The sequence below is a fragment of the Lycium ferocissimum genome, chromosome 3 (assembly GCF_029784015.1).
Source record: "Lycium ferocissimum isolate CSIRO_LF1 chromosome 3, AGI_CSIRO_Lferr_CH_V1, whole genome shotgun sequence".
Classification (NCBI taxonomy): domain Eukaryota; kingdom Viridiplantae; phylum Streptophyta; class Magnoliopsida; order Solanales; family Solanaceae; genus Lycium; species Lycium ferocissimum.
In genome coordinates this window covers 13782915-13799797 of record NC_081344.1, presented here as the reverse complement: position 1 = coordinate 13799797, position 16883 = coordinate 13782915, and the positions used below count along the sequence as shown (strand labels likewise).

Genomic DNA, 16883 nt, shown 5'->3' with positions numbered 1-16883 from the left:
AGAGCCTTCGCTACATCAGTTAGCTGGTCTTGAGCCTCAAATGGATGGAAGCTTTTTATTTAAAGAAAGTAGAAATTAATCCTTATTGAGCTGCTTATTTTGCTGATCGCTTTTGACATGTAGATCCAAATTTCACTCTTCTATGATAACTTTCTGATTCCCTTATTTATAACACCAAAGACCATGCATGCTTTAACAAGGGTGTTGTTTCTATGTCTGGTTTGATAGAATAAGTGTTTGTCGCCATCTTTTATTTCTGATGTACTTGCTTTTGATTTGAGTAATAATTGAGATGACACATTAACACCAAAGACCAATTGTTGGATATTGTGGCGAAGGGGCTGCTCTATATATGTAACTAGAGATTGGAAGAGAACAAAGAATCCAAGAAAGATTATTTAGACTTTTTTACAGTCAAATTACCAAATAAAAGAACATTGTTAAATATTGATGAAGAAGGGTGTTAACAATTAAAAGAATGTTGGGAAGAGAACATTGTCATTTTTCTCACTTTGTCTATCTATTAACGCAAAATCTAAAAACATATAAGCAAAGAATAATTAGGATGAAAAACCAACTTTTCAGAGATTATTAGGGTTAGGAAGAAGAAAAAAACCCAGATTAACTATTAGTTTGGATTTAGTTTCATTTAACCAAAAAAAATGTCCACATTTGGATAACAACCCTAACATTTTACATTTATAAGATTTCAAACATATTTTATATAAAAATATTTATTTATAATGTAATTTATAAATGTTTCTTTAACTTTTTCATGTTTTTTATCTTTTAACATATTATTTCAAGTTTGAATTAGTATTTTGAAATAATAAGTTTTATAGCCCAATGATATTAGTAACTCAAATAAAACTCAACAAAAATCAAATCAATACTAATGCTAACAAAAGAAATTCCATATCTAAGAGAGTTGGAATGACAATAATTTTGATATCTATTCTTTAGTTTTATATTAGTTTAGAAAGTGAAAATACATAACTTAATTTTATTTTTTTCATTTAATATTTAGTCAAGAATTAATAGTCTAATAGATATTATTTTAGCATGACTTAGTACTTTTAGATTATGATCATTTTTTACATGCCTTATAAATTAGTTGTATTTATTGTAGCATGACTTAGTACTTTTTTAGATTATGATCATTTTATTTTATGTAATTTCATTAATTTTTTCGTTGAATATTTTAGTACAATGTCATCTCTCATCACGTTTTGTGTTATTTTCTTAATAAATATCTTAATTAGATAGTCATATCTTAGTAGGACTAAAGAAATATTTGAAGTACAAGTTATATGTTTTGTATGAAGACTTTATCGGAAAAAACGAAAAACCCGAAAAACCCTAAAAACCCAGAAAACACGAGGTTGAAAAACCCAACTTTTGTTGGTTTGGTTTGGTTTATAGATTTAAATCCCATGCAATTGGTTTGGTTTACTCTTTAAAAATCCCTACCCCACACCACCCACTCCCACGTACACCCCTACTAGTAACGCAAAATCTAAAAATATATAAGCAAAGAACAATTAGGATGAAAAACCAACTTTTCAGAGATTATTAGGGTTAGGAAGAAGAGATTAATTTTAGAGGATTCTGTTCTCATTTAACCAAATTCAAATGTCCACATTTAGATAACACTCCTAGCATTTTAAAATTAAATTTACAAACTCGCAGATTATATAAAAATATTTTTCCCTATATCTCAAAGTATTTCCGCCATTTACTAGGAATATAAATAACTCATTTATTTTTTTTAATATTTATAATATTTTTTTAATTAAATTTGTATTTATTATCAAAGTGAGAAACCATTTATTATGTTTAAAATAGATTCCATTTTAAGAGAGTTAAAAATGCACTATCTGATATTGAAATTCTATACAACTACCCTTACCTGATGCATTTCTTTATGTAAAGATCCTATGTTTTTTCTTTCCGATTTATAAATATTCTCCCTTATCATCTTACCAATAGGAAGAGAGAAAGTCTAATGATATTAAGAAGGAGTTCTTCGCATTTTGCACTCTTAAGGTATGTTTTCTTTTTTAATTTGCACCATATCCTATATTTTTTAATGATTTGCACTCTAATCTATTGGTTTTCTTGTAAACCTATAAACCCACTTTTTGAAAAACTTAAGAGGGCAAAATAGGAAAAACATATAAATGAATAAGACAGAAATAGATTAGGATGCAAATTAAAAGAGGACGGGTACAAAAAACAAAGACCTTTTCAACTTATTATAAATAAAGAAAGATTTTGAATATGCAATTCTAATAGATGAAACTACCAAAAACATATACTAGTGGGGTCCACACAAATAATCAGTCAAAAAAAAAAGCATTTCATTATTAAGAGTTGTTTGGATAGTTCCAAATCATGATGATTTGAAGTTAAAGTTTGTTTGTATTTTTTCTTATAAATATAAAAATCCCACAAGCTGTGAAAACCATCAAAACTTTCCCAATTTTAATTGAATGTTACCAATTGAGCAAGTCAAGTTCATAACAAGATTATACGTTACTAGAAGGGCTTTCTAAAAAATACAATATCAATTGATCAAACTTTACTTTAATAAAATGAAAATTGAACATAAGTTGTAGTGTAACTACTCTTTAATATAATCCTCTCACATGGTTGGTAACGATAAATTTGTTGTAAATATACTAAATGTAGATCTTTTAATATAATATTTAATATAAATGATTGGTAAACATGATTGGTAAATATATATAAAATGGATCTATTTTTACAAAATATAAACTTATAGGTTAACTTTTACATTCAAAAATTTTGAAATCATGATTTGAAATTCCAAATCATGCCTTTTTGGATAATTTGATATTTCATCTCATGAGATAAAATTGCATGTCCAAACGCCGATTTCGCATGTCCAAACGCTTGAAAATATTAGTAGTTGTTAAAGGACTAAGGAAGAAGAAAGAATAAATTATAGGAAATCAAATCCTAGCAAAGCTAAAAAATTAGTAGATGATTTCTTCTTGTGGACAATTATTCCATATTTATACCAGCGGAAGATAGCATGTATCCGGAAGTTTAGTACGCATAGCAAGACTAAGCTTCTTTTTTTTCTTTTTTGGTTTTTCATTCGGTACGATTTCAGATTCGTGCAAGGTAGGGCTCATTCGGAAAAAACGCTATCTATCAAGAATTTTTTCATACCTAAAATTCGAACCCGAAACTTCTGATTAAGGGAGAAGCAGTCTCATTTGTTGCATGTCCTTTGGTGGGTGCAAGACCAAGCACTACTAGTATAAAAAATAAAGAAGTTAGGGGTTTTATTCGATGAAACAAAAAAACAATGAAGCAAAGTGAAAAGAATCAATACCTTAGGGTGCAAAACAACAAAAAGCACTCAATTTTTCTAGTAAGCCCAATCGCCTTTATATATGGTGGAGAAAATAAGGCACCAATAGAGATTCCAAGTTGTTGAGGGTTTGTGAAGAGTGGTGGAGAACAAGAAGAAAATGCCGTGCCTTAACATTTCAACTAACGTCAATTTGGAAGGTGTTGATACTTCATCTGTACTTTCTGAAGCTACTTCTATTGTTGCCAAAATCATTGGCAAACCTGAAGCTGTATGTATACTTCTCGTTTCTTCTTTTTATTGTATATTTTTACACAGATAAAACATTGTTTCATGTATTTGTATTTGTATTTTTTTTTTTTATAACTTTTGGGTATCATTCTTTGAGCTTAAAAATGCTTGGACAGTCACACATGTGTTCAATTATGTGTGTGTATCTTTGTGGGGTCTCGTGCTTTGAACGTTGACTTGGTCATGTGTGTTTTAAGGATTTTTTATATTGTTTCATTTGTGCTGCCATCTGTTATTTCTTGTACTTCGATTATTCTATTACTTTGTGGTAGTTACTATTTTTTTAGACTGATTTATCAATTATCATGCTTTTATAGTATTTTGTCATGACTTTTTATACTGCTTTGAATTACTTGTTCTTAATTAATTCAACCAAAATACTAATCCCTGCCAAGGTAAAAGAGTGTCTACATCCTATCACACCTTTAAGACCACACTTTGTGGGATTTCACGGGTATGTTGTTGTTGTATTGTTGTAGTACGCTATTCGGGGGAACATAGACTTGCTCTTTTTCTGTTCAATTGCAAAGTGAAAAAATAAAACTTGGAAAATAATGCAGCAAAAGGTTGACTATGTTTAGAATACGAGTATGATTTTCAGCTTGAATTCTGGGGTTGATTTCGTAATTATCTTTTTAAATACATTCTTAGAATCTACAGAAATAGCTATAAGTGATATTTTTCTATAGTTTATACTAGTACTGTACACCAAAATATGGTACTCCACAAATGACCCACAATAGTCTATTCTATATAAGAAGGGTTTTTAAGTATGCAACAAAAACTGAGACCAAAGGCTGTTCTTCAAGTGTACAAAGACATTTTCTGTCCCCTCAAAAGTTCTCCTGTTAATCTAACACATATCCTATGTAGACAAAGACATTATCGCTAGGGGGACAACATCCGATGTCCTTATTGTCCTATGTATTTTCTTCTTGCTTCTACAAGCACAGGTATGGAGCACATCCTTTAGTGATCCTGTTATTGTGTGCTGCACGCCGAACCAATTCAATAGTACCTTCACAATTGTGTAGTCACCTGACAATACAATATTAGGTGATCCATATCTTTGCCTGAATATTTACTCATAAAGAACAAGCTAACGTATGTGATCCTCTTTTTCCTTAGAATAGTCCCCTTTGTTGCCATTCATGTGCAGAGGACACATCTTTTGAGTATCCTAGGAATCCAAACTGATATGTGCAGGAAGCCCAACTTCCTTCAGCAACAGCTTGTAGTAGTGACTTTATTGAGAAACTCCATCTCTGCTAGCCTCGATCTCCCCAGTGCTGATTTATAGTTTGGAATCTATCCGTCCCGATTTATGTGATCACTCTTTCCTTTTTAGTCAGTCCCAAAAAGAATGACACCTTTCGATATTTAGTAACAATTTAACTTTAAACTTCCCATGTTACCCTTAATGAGATGATTTATAGCCATACAAATATCTATGACTTATTTTAGACCACAAGTTTCAGAAGTCTTTCCTTTTTTGTGCCCAGTCAAACACCTTCACATAAATTGGGACAAAAGGAGTAGTTAAAAGTGTCTTTAAGATGTTCAGGAAAGAGAAATCTGATTGACTCTCAAATGTAATAGAAAATTTATGTACTTAAATGTTACCTAAAGTTACCCCTCTGTTCATTTATATGACGTTCTTCCCTTTTTTAGGCTGCTTTAAAATGTTCTTCCATTTTATATTGCAAAGCTCTTCAACTGTAAACTTTCCATTTTACCCTTAATGAGACTTTTATAGCCATAGAAATGTAATATTATGTTTAAGACTACAAGTTCCTAGGATACTTTTGGTATGTGCCAATAATCTTTCTTTCTTAAACTCCGTTCCCTTACCAAACACAGTCATACAGAATGAAACAGTGGGAGTACTATAGATCATGATATTTTATGGTTAAAATAATTCTGAACTGTTCAGAAAAAAACCATAGTAATGAAAAATGCATTTGAATCAACCATTTTTTTCCATGAAGTATGAGGTGATTCTCATTTTCCCTATGAACTTGGAGTGCTTTTTAATTTTTAAGTTCATCACAAAAGAAATATTTGAGTGTGTTTTCTTTTTCTAGTGGATGCAAGGAAATAGGTACGATGGGTAAGACTTCTTAATGAGTCATAACATGGTGGAGTTAGCAATGCTTCTTGCTTTAGCTGAGACTGCATGTCATGCAGTAGTGAAGCTAAGGAAGAGTGAAATGTGTGCATACTCATGAATTTTTGTGTATAAGACTTAAGTGAATTGGATGAGTGAATGGGATGTGTCTAGTTTGCGAACTAATAAAGCTCTAAATGTTAGTAATCATTCTTTTAGTTTGGGATAATGAACTTTGTCTTATCTTCAGATCTCACCCTTCTTTCTTAACATCACTTTGGATCTTAATGTACTAGCCTCAATGCACCTAGAGGAGCTGTATCTTATATGGCTAATTGTTACTTTGATTAAGAGCTCATGTGTTGGCACAAAACGCTTTTGATAGTTGCCTGAGATCATTGGATTATGAGGTATCTAGCAGGGAGGCAGAAAAGTTCTTCTGCTGCTGCAACTCTAACTTGTAGAAGTATTCTAGAAAAGGAGAGGTTTTGCTAGGGTTGCTTTAGGTTGCAGGGTAGGTTTTAAAAGAGTGGGTAAAGGTAAAGGTGGGCCGTGGGCAATGGTGGAGAAGAGGAATTGATGTTGGTCATGATTGGTCCCAAGTAATCAATGTTGGCTTTTTGTTCTTTTAGTCCTTCAAATTTGTGATAACACTGATAATAAGCAGACCTCTGTCAGTGTTTCCACCTTGGTTGTCTGCGTCTTCTAGCTCTTGATCTCTTTTGACTTGTGAAGACAATTTTGCTTGTGTCTGTATTGTGCATTGTTCGGGCTAAGTGTCAGTTTGTGGAGCACAGGAATTTTCTGCAAGAGTACATTCGTGGTTGGTGTGTGTGTAATATGTATGCATGCATGATGCAACTAAAATAATCATGGATTTTCGTTGGACTAGAAACTGCGTTAATTAACTGATTATATAGTAACTTTTGAAATGACCAATCATGTTTTTAAAGTAATTCTTCCTTGAAGGATCGGCTCTAGAATTTCTACACAGGGTTTAACTTCACAATTAAAGTTCTGAAAGATATTAGTATTACAAGATAATCATTCTCTGGCACTTGATCAGAAAAGATATCAGTCTCTGACTTGATAAGTCATAAGTCTCACTAAGTAGAAAATAATGGCCTATTTGTAGAAAATGCATTAGCTGATGAACATTTAAGAAAGTAGGTTTTTTGCCTCCTTTTAGTCCCTAGGTTTTTTTTGCCTCCTTTTAGTCTCTCTTGAGAAGCTCAGTTGACATGTTTTAGCATCCTTTTTGTTAGGTTGGTTTCTCTATAGTACATTAAGATTGTGTTTTTCTTTTTGTGCAGTATGTCATGATTGTGTTGAAGGGATCTGTTCCCATGTCTTTTGGGGGTACAGAACAACCCGCTGCCTATGCTGAGTTGGTCTCAATTGGGGGCTTAAATGCTGATGTTAACAAGAAACTCAGCGCTGCAATTGCTGAAACACTTGAGACCAAATTGTCTGTCCCCAAATCTCGATTTTTCCTGAAATTCTATGATGCTAAGGTATGTGTTTGGCTTCTTAATCTACCAAGGATGAGCAAATTCCCTGCATATCTCTCATTGCATTCTTCCTGTTTGTTTAGGCCAATCAAAGTCAAGAATATGCACAATGTCTGCATGCTTTACACCAGTACTAGATCATGTAAATAAACTTTCACTGTCTAAGAACACGAGAAGTTTTTGTACTTTTCCGATTCCTTTAGTAGTTATGAATATAATTTTCTACTTTAGGAGTGTCGTCATGTAGTATTTTGTCCTTTTAAATCTGACAAAACTGACGACCGCTGCTATTTCTTGCAGGGTTCCTTCTTTGGCTGGAATGGAGATACCTTCTGAGTTTCTATTTCATTTCACAATTGGCTATCTTTGAGCCACGTATGAACTGTATTTATGTGCTTGGATCTGTATCTTCTAAGTAACTGGTATTGTATCTTTCTTGGTAGTACTTGGAATGATGAATGTCTGGTCCTTTTGAATGATGGAATTATCCTGCTTAGGCCCTTGATGTGATCTTGGAAACATAGTCTTGAATAGGAGGTTTGAGCTATTAGCACTCTTATGCAATGACATGATATCATTAAAGGAATAAGTTGCATTCTTGGAACTAAAGTGATTCGTATTATCATCGCTGACATCATTTTGGTGACATGTTCATGTTCCATCATTAATAGCCTATCTGAAGATTGCCAATGGCTCGCTCATTAGCAGAATCGTTTCACATGTTTCACCATCGTAGTTAGCTTGGATTTTCAATCCTCTAAGTATTATACGGCAGGTGCATTCATTTACCTCAGGATTATTAATATTATTCAAGGTTACTCACAATTTAATCTCCTTATCGACGTAACTTACACAAAGTATACTTGTATTTAAAGTAATGCTAAAACTTTTTGCTCTAGCGAACACTGAAATTTGCAGCTCTGCTATATGTGTGGTTAACGTCGTTTAGAAAATGTGATCAAGTTTTCCTGTGTATTTGAGATGGTTGTTGTTCTAAGAAAACGTTAAAAATGAACAGACAATTAAGGCTTGTTAGGAGAAATGGACCTTTATAGCAAGCTTTTGGTAGCCTAGTTTAAGGTAAAGAAGAAAGTTGAATGGTTTTACACTCTACTCGGTTAAAATGTAAAAGGATTTCAATTCTACCTTCCGCAATTCAAGTAAAACATTGACCTGATTATTTATATGTAGCTTCACTATGATCATTGCGTTTAATTGCCATTCGGTCATTGTGCTGGTAAAAAGTAACAGGTATTTGGTGAAATAATTAAAATGGAATCATTGAAATACACACAAACTAATCTAGACAATGCAATAATAAGCGAGAATGATTATGTTTCATCTGCCAGTCTTTGAGATTTTTTTTTCTTTTTTTTTTTTAAATGTTGTGAAACACCTTCAATAAAGGCAAAGAATATTAGTTGAACAAATGGTCCTTTTAAGAACGAATGCATATTGTCCTTGAAGTTTGTCCTATTAATATAAATTTAACAATTACATAAATTTCCTGCTGAAATAGAGAAACCAAAATATAGAACTGTGAATGCTGCAAAATCAAGAACAATTTAATTGTTAATAAACAGTCGTAGGAAATAGATTATAAAAAAGGTCTTAAGAAGTGGTTATCGTTGACATGTATATTCCTGTTTTATTTTCTAGAATTAATTAGTTATAAGAGTTTCGTTTTTGCTCTCGAATATTAAGAGAGGTGATACAATATGTTTTAATGTTATCTTTCCAATTATTCTTTTAATTTTATCAATTGAATTAATAGTCAAACAAGCCTTTTCATGAAAATTTTAACAGTATTCTCCAGGTTTAAATTAAGTATCCATCTTTGTCTCTTTAAATAAATTAATATGTATCACAAGTTCACAACACCCATTTCCCTATAAATTAAACTACCATGATATCTTTTATAAAGAAAAGGAAAGAAAAAAGAAGAAGGAAAACACATGGAGTAGACGTTGTTCATCATAATGCCACTTTTGCTGTATTTTATTATGAAAATTAACAGATATCATGTCAACTATGTGTTCTGCAATATTAATAATTTACATAATTTACTCATCTCAGTAAATTAGTAAACCAAAATAATACTTTCTTCAGTAGATAATTTAATTTTTTTTTTTTAAAAAAAGTTGATAATTTAAACTATCTAATATATTTCTGGTTTTGTAAATTCTTCAGCAAAGAAATTAAGTGAGCACTGTGTAAATTTGTACTACTAAAATACGTAACCGTTTATTCTAGTACTTCTCGTGTTCCTGTTTTTAGGATAGAGGAAGTACCGTACTAATATGCTTAATAAAAAAATTAAAATCGATGTTTAATATTAACCCAATATAATTATTTTCCGCCATTTTTTTCTTAAAATTAAGTCAACTTACGCAAACAACGTCAACCTCTAAAAATCCTTTCAAAATTAAAAGAAAAATCGTACTCCTTTCGTCCAAATTAACGTAGCACAATTGAAATTTCAATAGACAACCAAGTTTTTTTTAATCGAATTTTTCTTGTATGTCTTTTAAATTTTTTCAAGTTGTCAATTTCAATTATTGTGAGTTACAGTATTTTATATTAGTTTCCAAATTTTATGTCAAAACGGATAAAAATATGCTCCCTCTGTCCCAATTTATGTGGTACCATTTTCTTTTTAGTCTATCCCAAAAAAAAAAAAAAATCACTTTTCTATTAAAAATAATAATTTAACTTTAAAACTTCCCATTTACCCTTAGGGCATGTTTGGAAAGCCACATGGTAATTGATGTAATTACTAGGGTAGTAATTACATAGCCTAGTAATTACACAGTAATGTAATTACAACGACCTGTTTGTTTGTCATATGTAATTACAGTATAATTACAAGCGTGCTGTTTGGTTGCACAAGCGTAATTACACAGTTAGTTTAATTTTAAAAAAAATTAATTATAAAAAATTTAAAATTAATATTTAAAAAATATTTGCCTTTATAAATGATATTAAATTAGTTATTTAATAACACATTGTTTCTTGATAATATCTTAATTAATAATCATATATTTGTAACTGATATTGTAAAAATAATTGATATATATTTTTCAAATTAATAATATTTAATTTTAATTAATTATAAAACATAAAAAGTAGACTTTTTTTGTGGGAACGTCATGTATTGGATCTTTGACAAAAAAAAAATATTTATAAATATAATGTCATAACATTATTCAAATGTTTGACACAAAGTCCATCAAAAGTAAATGAAAAATAAACAATATGTAATGTGAAAGCAAATATCTTAAAATTAAAAATATAACCTAAATTCAAAATCCAAAAGAAAAAGTTTAACATAATACTCTTATGTCAAATTCTAACATTACATAAGTAAGTTCCAATGTAATTTAAGTAAATAATTCAAAAGAAAGGAAAAATATAAGTCTATAGCCTTATTCACAACGAAATTCTACTTTAATAACGTCACTCGTTATATGCCAAGTTTATTAATGACTCATTCTTTCCAATATTAAGAGTTGTAGTTTCAAAAATTAGAATGGTTATGCTAAATGAATAAAACAAAAAAATACGAGCAATTACATGTAACCACAAGAAGTAAAGATTGAGAATGAGATAAAAGGAAATGAAAAATAAATAATATAAAAAGAAAAATACATTTTAAAAAATAAAAATAATTAAAAAGTAAAAACAAAAAAGAAATTAAAATAATAGAAATAAAAAATAAATTAAAAATCAAAAGAAAATTAAAATAATAGAAATAAAAAATAAATTAAGTATCAAAAGAAATTAAAATAAACAAAAAGGAAACAAACTAAAAAGAAACAAACTAAAAAGTATTAACTCGATTTTCATCTAGCTGTGTAATTACTTGGTCAAATAAAAAGATTGAGCGTATAATTACTAATTCCAATTATTTGGGTGGTTTTGGGTGTAATTATACCCAATTCTCACACCCAAAAATTAACCTCCAAGGCATATAGTGCCATATAAATTGAGACGAAGGGAATATATGATTAAAATTAACGGGTTTGAGAGTGTATAATTACTATCCTTTAGAAGAGCCAATTTTTTAAAAAAAAAAAAAAAAAACTCCCCCGAAAAAAAAAAAAAAAAAATTATGTAGCAGCCAAATGTTAAAAAAAAAAAAAAAATCACCAATATTAAAAAAAAAACACCAACCAATATTACAAAAAAAAAAAAAAAAAAAAAAAAAAGTGGAACCCCAACTCACGGAAAAAAAAAAAGTGAATCATTAACAAAATCAAGCAATATAAGAAAAAAAGTGTAAAAAAAAAAAAACAAACAATGTAAAAAAAAAAAAAAAAAGTGTAAATCAACACTAATATAATAATTACACTCATGTTATTAATCCGTGTTTTGAATATATATATATATTTATGCATAAAAATAGGGTGGCTTTGCAAAATCCTATACTCATATATAAAAAATAAAAAAAGAAAACCATATAAAATGATTTATAATCGCGTAATAAATAACACCAAGCAATAAAAAAAAACCAAAAAAGGAAGGAAAAAAGAGTGGAACTCATCATTAACTCATGGGAAAAAAAAAAAAAGTGGACGCATATATTAAAAAATCACACATTTCAAAAATTAACCTTTTTATCTAAGCACAAACTACAATGTTATATTAATCGTGTTTTGAACATCCCATATTAACAAAATCAAGCATATAAAAAAAAAAGTGAATCATATTAAAAAAACAAACGATATAGCAAATCTTAATATAATAAAATTTTAGATATGCAAGGAGCATAAACTACGATGTTATATATATGTATATATATATATATATATATATATATATATATATATATATATATATATATATATTAATAGTGCAAATTAATAATGTCCAAAAAAAAGTGCGCCCCATCAAACTGTGATATAAAAATTAAAAAAAAAAAAAGTGAATCCCGTATTAAAAAAATAAATAATGTCAAAAAAAAAAAAAAAATTAGGAATCTATATAACCGAGATACCGGTAAATAATAAATTCATTGAGAAGCTGAGATCCACCGACGAAAATTAGATCTCCTTTCTCCATCACTCAATCCCCCCATAACCGTATAAATCAAGCAAAAATCCCCAATTCCCCTTATAAAACCAAATCACCTTTCATTCACCAAACTTCTTTGCATTTCCCAAGAAATCAAGAAAAGTCCCCAACAATGGCAGCCACCGCTCAATCACCAGCAGTACTTCTCCCAGTTTCCAACCCCCAAACCATCACCACCACAACCACCGACACCCAACAAACAATCACCACACCTGCTCTCCGTTCATTCATCAACCGCATGTCCGACACAATCCAATCTGGTCTCTCCAATCGTCGTCCTTGGTCCGAACTAATCGACCGTTCCGCTTTCTCGAAACCCGAATCAATCTCCGATGCTACTCTCCGTATCCGTAAAAACTACACATACTTCCGTACTAATTACCTTTCTCTCCTTGCCCTTGTCCTTGCCTTTTCCCTAATCACAAACCCTTTTTCCCTTTTCCTTCTCACCGCTCTTCTCGCTGGTTGGCTTTTCCTGTACCTTTTTCGGCCATCAGATCCACCGCTAGTTCTTTTCGGAAGACAGTTTTCTGAAAGGGAAACGCTTGGGGGTCTTATTGTTTCGACTGCCGTTGTGATTTTCTTGACGAGTGTTGGATCTGTTCTTGTGTCAGCTTTGATGATTGGTGTTGGGATTGTTTGTACACATGCTGCTTTTAGAGCTCCTGAAGATCTTTTCCTTGATGATCAAGAGTCTCCTGCAACTGGATTTCTTTCCTTTTTGGCTGCCCCTAACGCCGCTACCGGAGCCGCAGTTGGTGCTAGGGTTTGAGTTTTGGGATAATAGCATTTAAGTCCCTGAATTATAGGTATTTTCTTGTTTTGGTCCTTATGATATCTGATGAATCACATTTAACCTTCTCAATTAATGGAAATGCTTGTTTTTAGTCCATTTAGGTAAGAAGTATGTTGTATTTGAACTACTTTGCAAAGGGATCAAAAGTGCATATTTCTATTAATTGAAGGTTAAATGTGCTTAGCCAAATATTACAAGAATTAAAATTAGAATTTGTTAATAATTGAGGGATCAAAATTGCTATTAACCCTTATTCTTATGAAGGTATTGATATTGAAGTCTAGTAGATAAAAGAACGATCAAAATTAGAGGATATATTCAGGTTGTTTGATTGTTCTTTTTTGTTTTTTTTTTGTATTTTTCATATGGAAATGTATAATCAGGATCTGTTGGGGATTTTGTTTCTGTAATTTGACATACAAAGTGATGTGAAATCATTGATTGATTCATTTCTTATTGTTTGTTTATGGTTGATAAATGATAGTAAGAGCCCGTTTGGATTGACTTATAAGTTGCCTATAAGCTGTTTTCAGCTTTTTTGAGTGTTTGGCTGGCCAACTTAAAGCCATTTTGGGCTTAAAATAAGCCTAAAAAATTAATTGGGTCCATTTGGCTTAACTTATCTATAGCAACTTATAAGCTGAAAACAACTTATAAGTCAAAAAAAATAAGTTGGACTACCCTAACTTTCAACTTATTTTTTTTGGCTTATAAGCTGCTTTTTTTAAGCCCATCCAAACAGGCTCTAAGACATGTTTAACAAACCCTTTTCCCTTTTTCTCCTTACCCTCTGTTTGGATGGTTGTTTCCCGTGGTTCATTAATGTACAGTATGGTATGGTACAGTATGATGTTGTATTGTATTGTACTGTATTAATGAACACAATGTTTGGATAGACTGTATCGTTTATTGTGGTTTAATAACATTTATATTGTTTGGTTCGACTGTATGGTACTATATAATAACTTGTAAGTTTACTAAAATACCCATAACTCTTAATTAGAAATTAGTTTATATATATTAATAAAACTCAGGTAAAGAATAAAATAGAAACTTTAAAAAATAAGTAGGTATTGGGTGGGGGTGGTGGAGGAGTGGGTGGTGTGAGGTGCGTGGTTGTGGGATGAGGGTGGGGGTGAGTGGTTATGGGCGTGGGGTTGGGTGGTGGTGAAGGGTAGTGCGTGGGGGGTGGTGGAGGGATGCGTGGTTGTGGGATGAGGGTGGGGGTGAGTTGTTGTGGGGTGGGGCCGGGCGGTGGTGGGGTAGTGGGGGTAGGTAGCAGAGGAGTAGGGTGGGTGGTAGGGTGGGGTAGGGGTGGAGGGTGGGATGGAGGGTGGCGTGGGGGTGGGGGTGGGGTATAAAAGAGAAATGAAATACGTAACCACGGAAAAATCACCAAATCCGTGGTGATAAAAATTGGGACTTTTTATTGTTATATAACCATGGGATGAACTACGGGTTTACAATACAATACCACGTAATTTTAAGAACAATGGAAACAAATATAGTTTCATAGAAAACCATACATTAATGAACCACGGGAAACCACCATCCAAACAAGGGGTTACGTTCTCGGTGGTTGGCTTTTCCTTTACTTATCCCGACCATCTGATCCGCCTTTGGTTATGTTCGGAAGACAATTTTCTGAAAGGGAAACGCTTGGGGCACTTGTTGTTTCTACTGTTGTGATCTTTTTAACGAGTGTTGGGAGTGGTTCTTGTGTCACTTTGATGACTGGTGTTGGGATTGTGTGTACACATGCTGCTTTTAGGGCTCCTGAAGATCTTTTTCTTGATGAACAGGAGTCTCCCGCAACTGGGTTTCTCTCTTTCTTGGCCCCTAATGCCGCCACCGTAATATTATTGTAAAATTTTCACAAACAGCTACCTTTTAGCTCCTTCTAACAACCTATAACTACATGTTCTATATTTACAATTCGCAGCTGGAGAACCTATATTTAGCTAGTAGATGCGTCGACTTAAATATAGGATAAATATAATGGAAATACACACGCTGAGAAAACTGAAAGTGCTATATTTATGGAAATAAAATCTACTCCAATTTAAATTAAAATCAGTTTTTAATGTTCCCTGATTCACGTAAATATCCTCCTATTCCATATCTGATCTCATATCTCATTCAAACAGCTAACAAATTAAAAAAAAAAATGAATTCAAAAAGTACATTCATATTTTTAACCCAAAAAAAAAAAAAAGGTTCAAAAACTAGTTCATCAAAAACCTTTGAAAAATAACAATATCAAACCAAGGAATGAAGAGCTCGTTTAAACGACGAATATATATTTGAATTCATCTGTTGAAATATCGAATTCAAGTTGAGTTCATAATTTAGGTAACAACGTTTTCACTGCAACTTTTTTATTTTTTTTATTTTTCTGAAATTTTGAAAAATATATCTGAAATATAGTCCACAGAAACCAGAATAAGTAATATTGAACATAATAATCAAAAATACAATTAAAATATAGTCATAATTGAGTTCATAATTGAGGTAACAACGTTTTCACTGCAACTTTTTTTATTTTTTTTATTTTTCTGAAATTTTTCTAAATATAATCAAAATATATGAAAAATATAGTCAACAGAAACCAGAATAAGTAATATTGAACATAATAATCAAAATACAATTAAAAATATAGCCAAAATATATATGAAAAACAACTATTAAAATATCAATCCAAAACATTGGGAATTGAAAATTCGGGTTCTATACCTCTAGTCCTCATCGGAGTAGAAGCTTTTCTAGCCATTTCACTTGAATCTAACAAAAAAAAAAAAAAAAAAAGAACAAACATTGATAATTAATTATTTAGGGTTGCATTGCTGATTCAAACGAAAAAAAAATGAAAATATAAGTTAAATACACGGTGAAACGTAAAAATCAATATAGAATCTTACCTTTTTTGGGAATTAGATTTGAATTATGAGTGAAATTAATGAGTAGTTAATTAGAGATAAACAAGGAAGTTGAACTATTATAAAACTGATTTGAAATTGGAGGAAATTAAGGGATATTGGGCATGATGACGTGTATTTAGGGGGATAGGAGAGAGGGACGTTTTTTTTTTTTGCTTAAATTTAGGGGTGTGGGAAGTTATCAGATGAGTAGTAAAAAAGTTGTAGCTATAGGAAGTAAATATGTTATATTTTAGCTACTAAATATAATTATAGTAAAGTTTAGTTATGTTCCATAAATAGGTAATAATGTAAGCTATGCTAAGTAAATTTTACAATATTAGTTCCTTTTGGATCGAGGCGGAGTATTTGGTCTCATGGTGGTTGGTTATGCTGAGTATGAGGTGATGATGGGAGCAGTGGAAAATAGAGTTGCAAGAACTTTAAGTTGATGCTAAAAAGAACATGATCATATCGAGGATTCAATATCAAAGGTCGGGTGGGAAGTGCTCCTTCTTTTTTAATTAGAGGGTACGAATTCGAGCTTTGAAAATGAATTTCTTTTGGTACAAAAATTTATGGGCAATTGGCGCGAATGCCCCTCTTTTGGGCTGGTCTTTAGATTTTGCCCCTCAAAATGGTGGTCTTTAATTATTGCCCTTCCGAGCAAAAGCAACATAGTAAAAGGATATTACTACCCCTAATCGTTACATATAAAAAAAAATCGTTATTCAAATCTACCGTTATTCAAATCCTTCTCTTCTTTCATATCGTTAACCCAAATTTCGTTTCCAATTTTTCACATTATTCAAATCATTGTTTCAAGCCAGATTTCTCAATTGATTTT

The 16883-nt window shown here is 31.3% G+C and overlaps 2 protein-coding genes across 3 annotated transcripts; both read left to right on the top strand.

Annotated features, from left to right (window-relative positions):
* The first annotated feature begins 3444 nt into the window (after window positions 1-3444).
* On the top strand, window positions 3445-7861 carry LOC132049787 (uncharacterized). Of its 2 annotated transcripts, none has more exons than XM_059440718.1 (3): window positions 3445-3614; window positions 7055-7255; window positions 7336-7420. In XM_059440718.1, exons 1-3 carry the CDS (start codon window positions 3504-3506, stop codon window positions 7387-7389), a joined length of 366 nt encoding a protein of 121 aa, XP_059296701.1. In that variant the 5' UTR covers window positions 3445-3503; the 3' UTR covers window positions 7390-7420. The 2 variants fall into 2 exon arrangements, with proteins under 2 accessions (XP_059296701.1, XP_059296702.1); XM_059440719.1 differs by lacking the exon at window positions 7336-7420 and adding an exon at window positions 7553-7861 and having other exon boundaries at window positions 3449-3614.
* Window positions 7862-12250: 4389 nt separating this feature from the next.
* Window positions 12251-13570, top strand: LOC132049786 (PRA1 family protein B4-like). Its single transcript, XM_059440717.1, has one exon. It carries the CDS (start codon window positions 12438-12440, stop codon window positions 13095-13097), a length of 660 nt encoding a protein of 219 aa, XP_059296700.1. The 5' UTR covers window positions 12251-12437; the 3' UTR covers window positions 13098-13570.
* Window positions 13571-16883: the final 3313 nt, after the last annotated feature.

What these genes read in the sequence shown, in the direction of transcription:
- LOC132049786 (XM_059440717.1), top strand. Translation starts at nt 12,438, where the DNA reads ATGGCAGCCACCGCTCAATCACCAGCAGTACTTCTCCCAGTTTCCAAC.
- LOC132049787 (XM_059440718.1), top strand. Translation starts at nt 3,504, where the DNA reads ATGCCGTGCCTTAACATTTCAACTAACGTCAATTTGGAAGGTGTTGAT. An exon ending in TCATTGGCAAACCTGAAGCT is followed by an intron (nt 3,615 to 7,054) that starts GTATGTATACTT and finishes CTTTTTGTGCAG; the next exon opens with TATGTCATGATTGTGTTGAA. An exon ending in TGAAATTCTATGATGCTAAG is followed by an intron (nt 7,256 to 7,335) that starts GTATGTGTTTGG and finishes CTGTTTGTTTAG; the next exon opens with GCCAATCAAAGTCAAGAATA.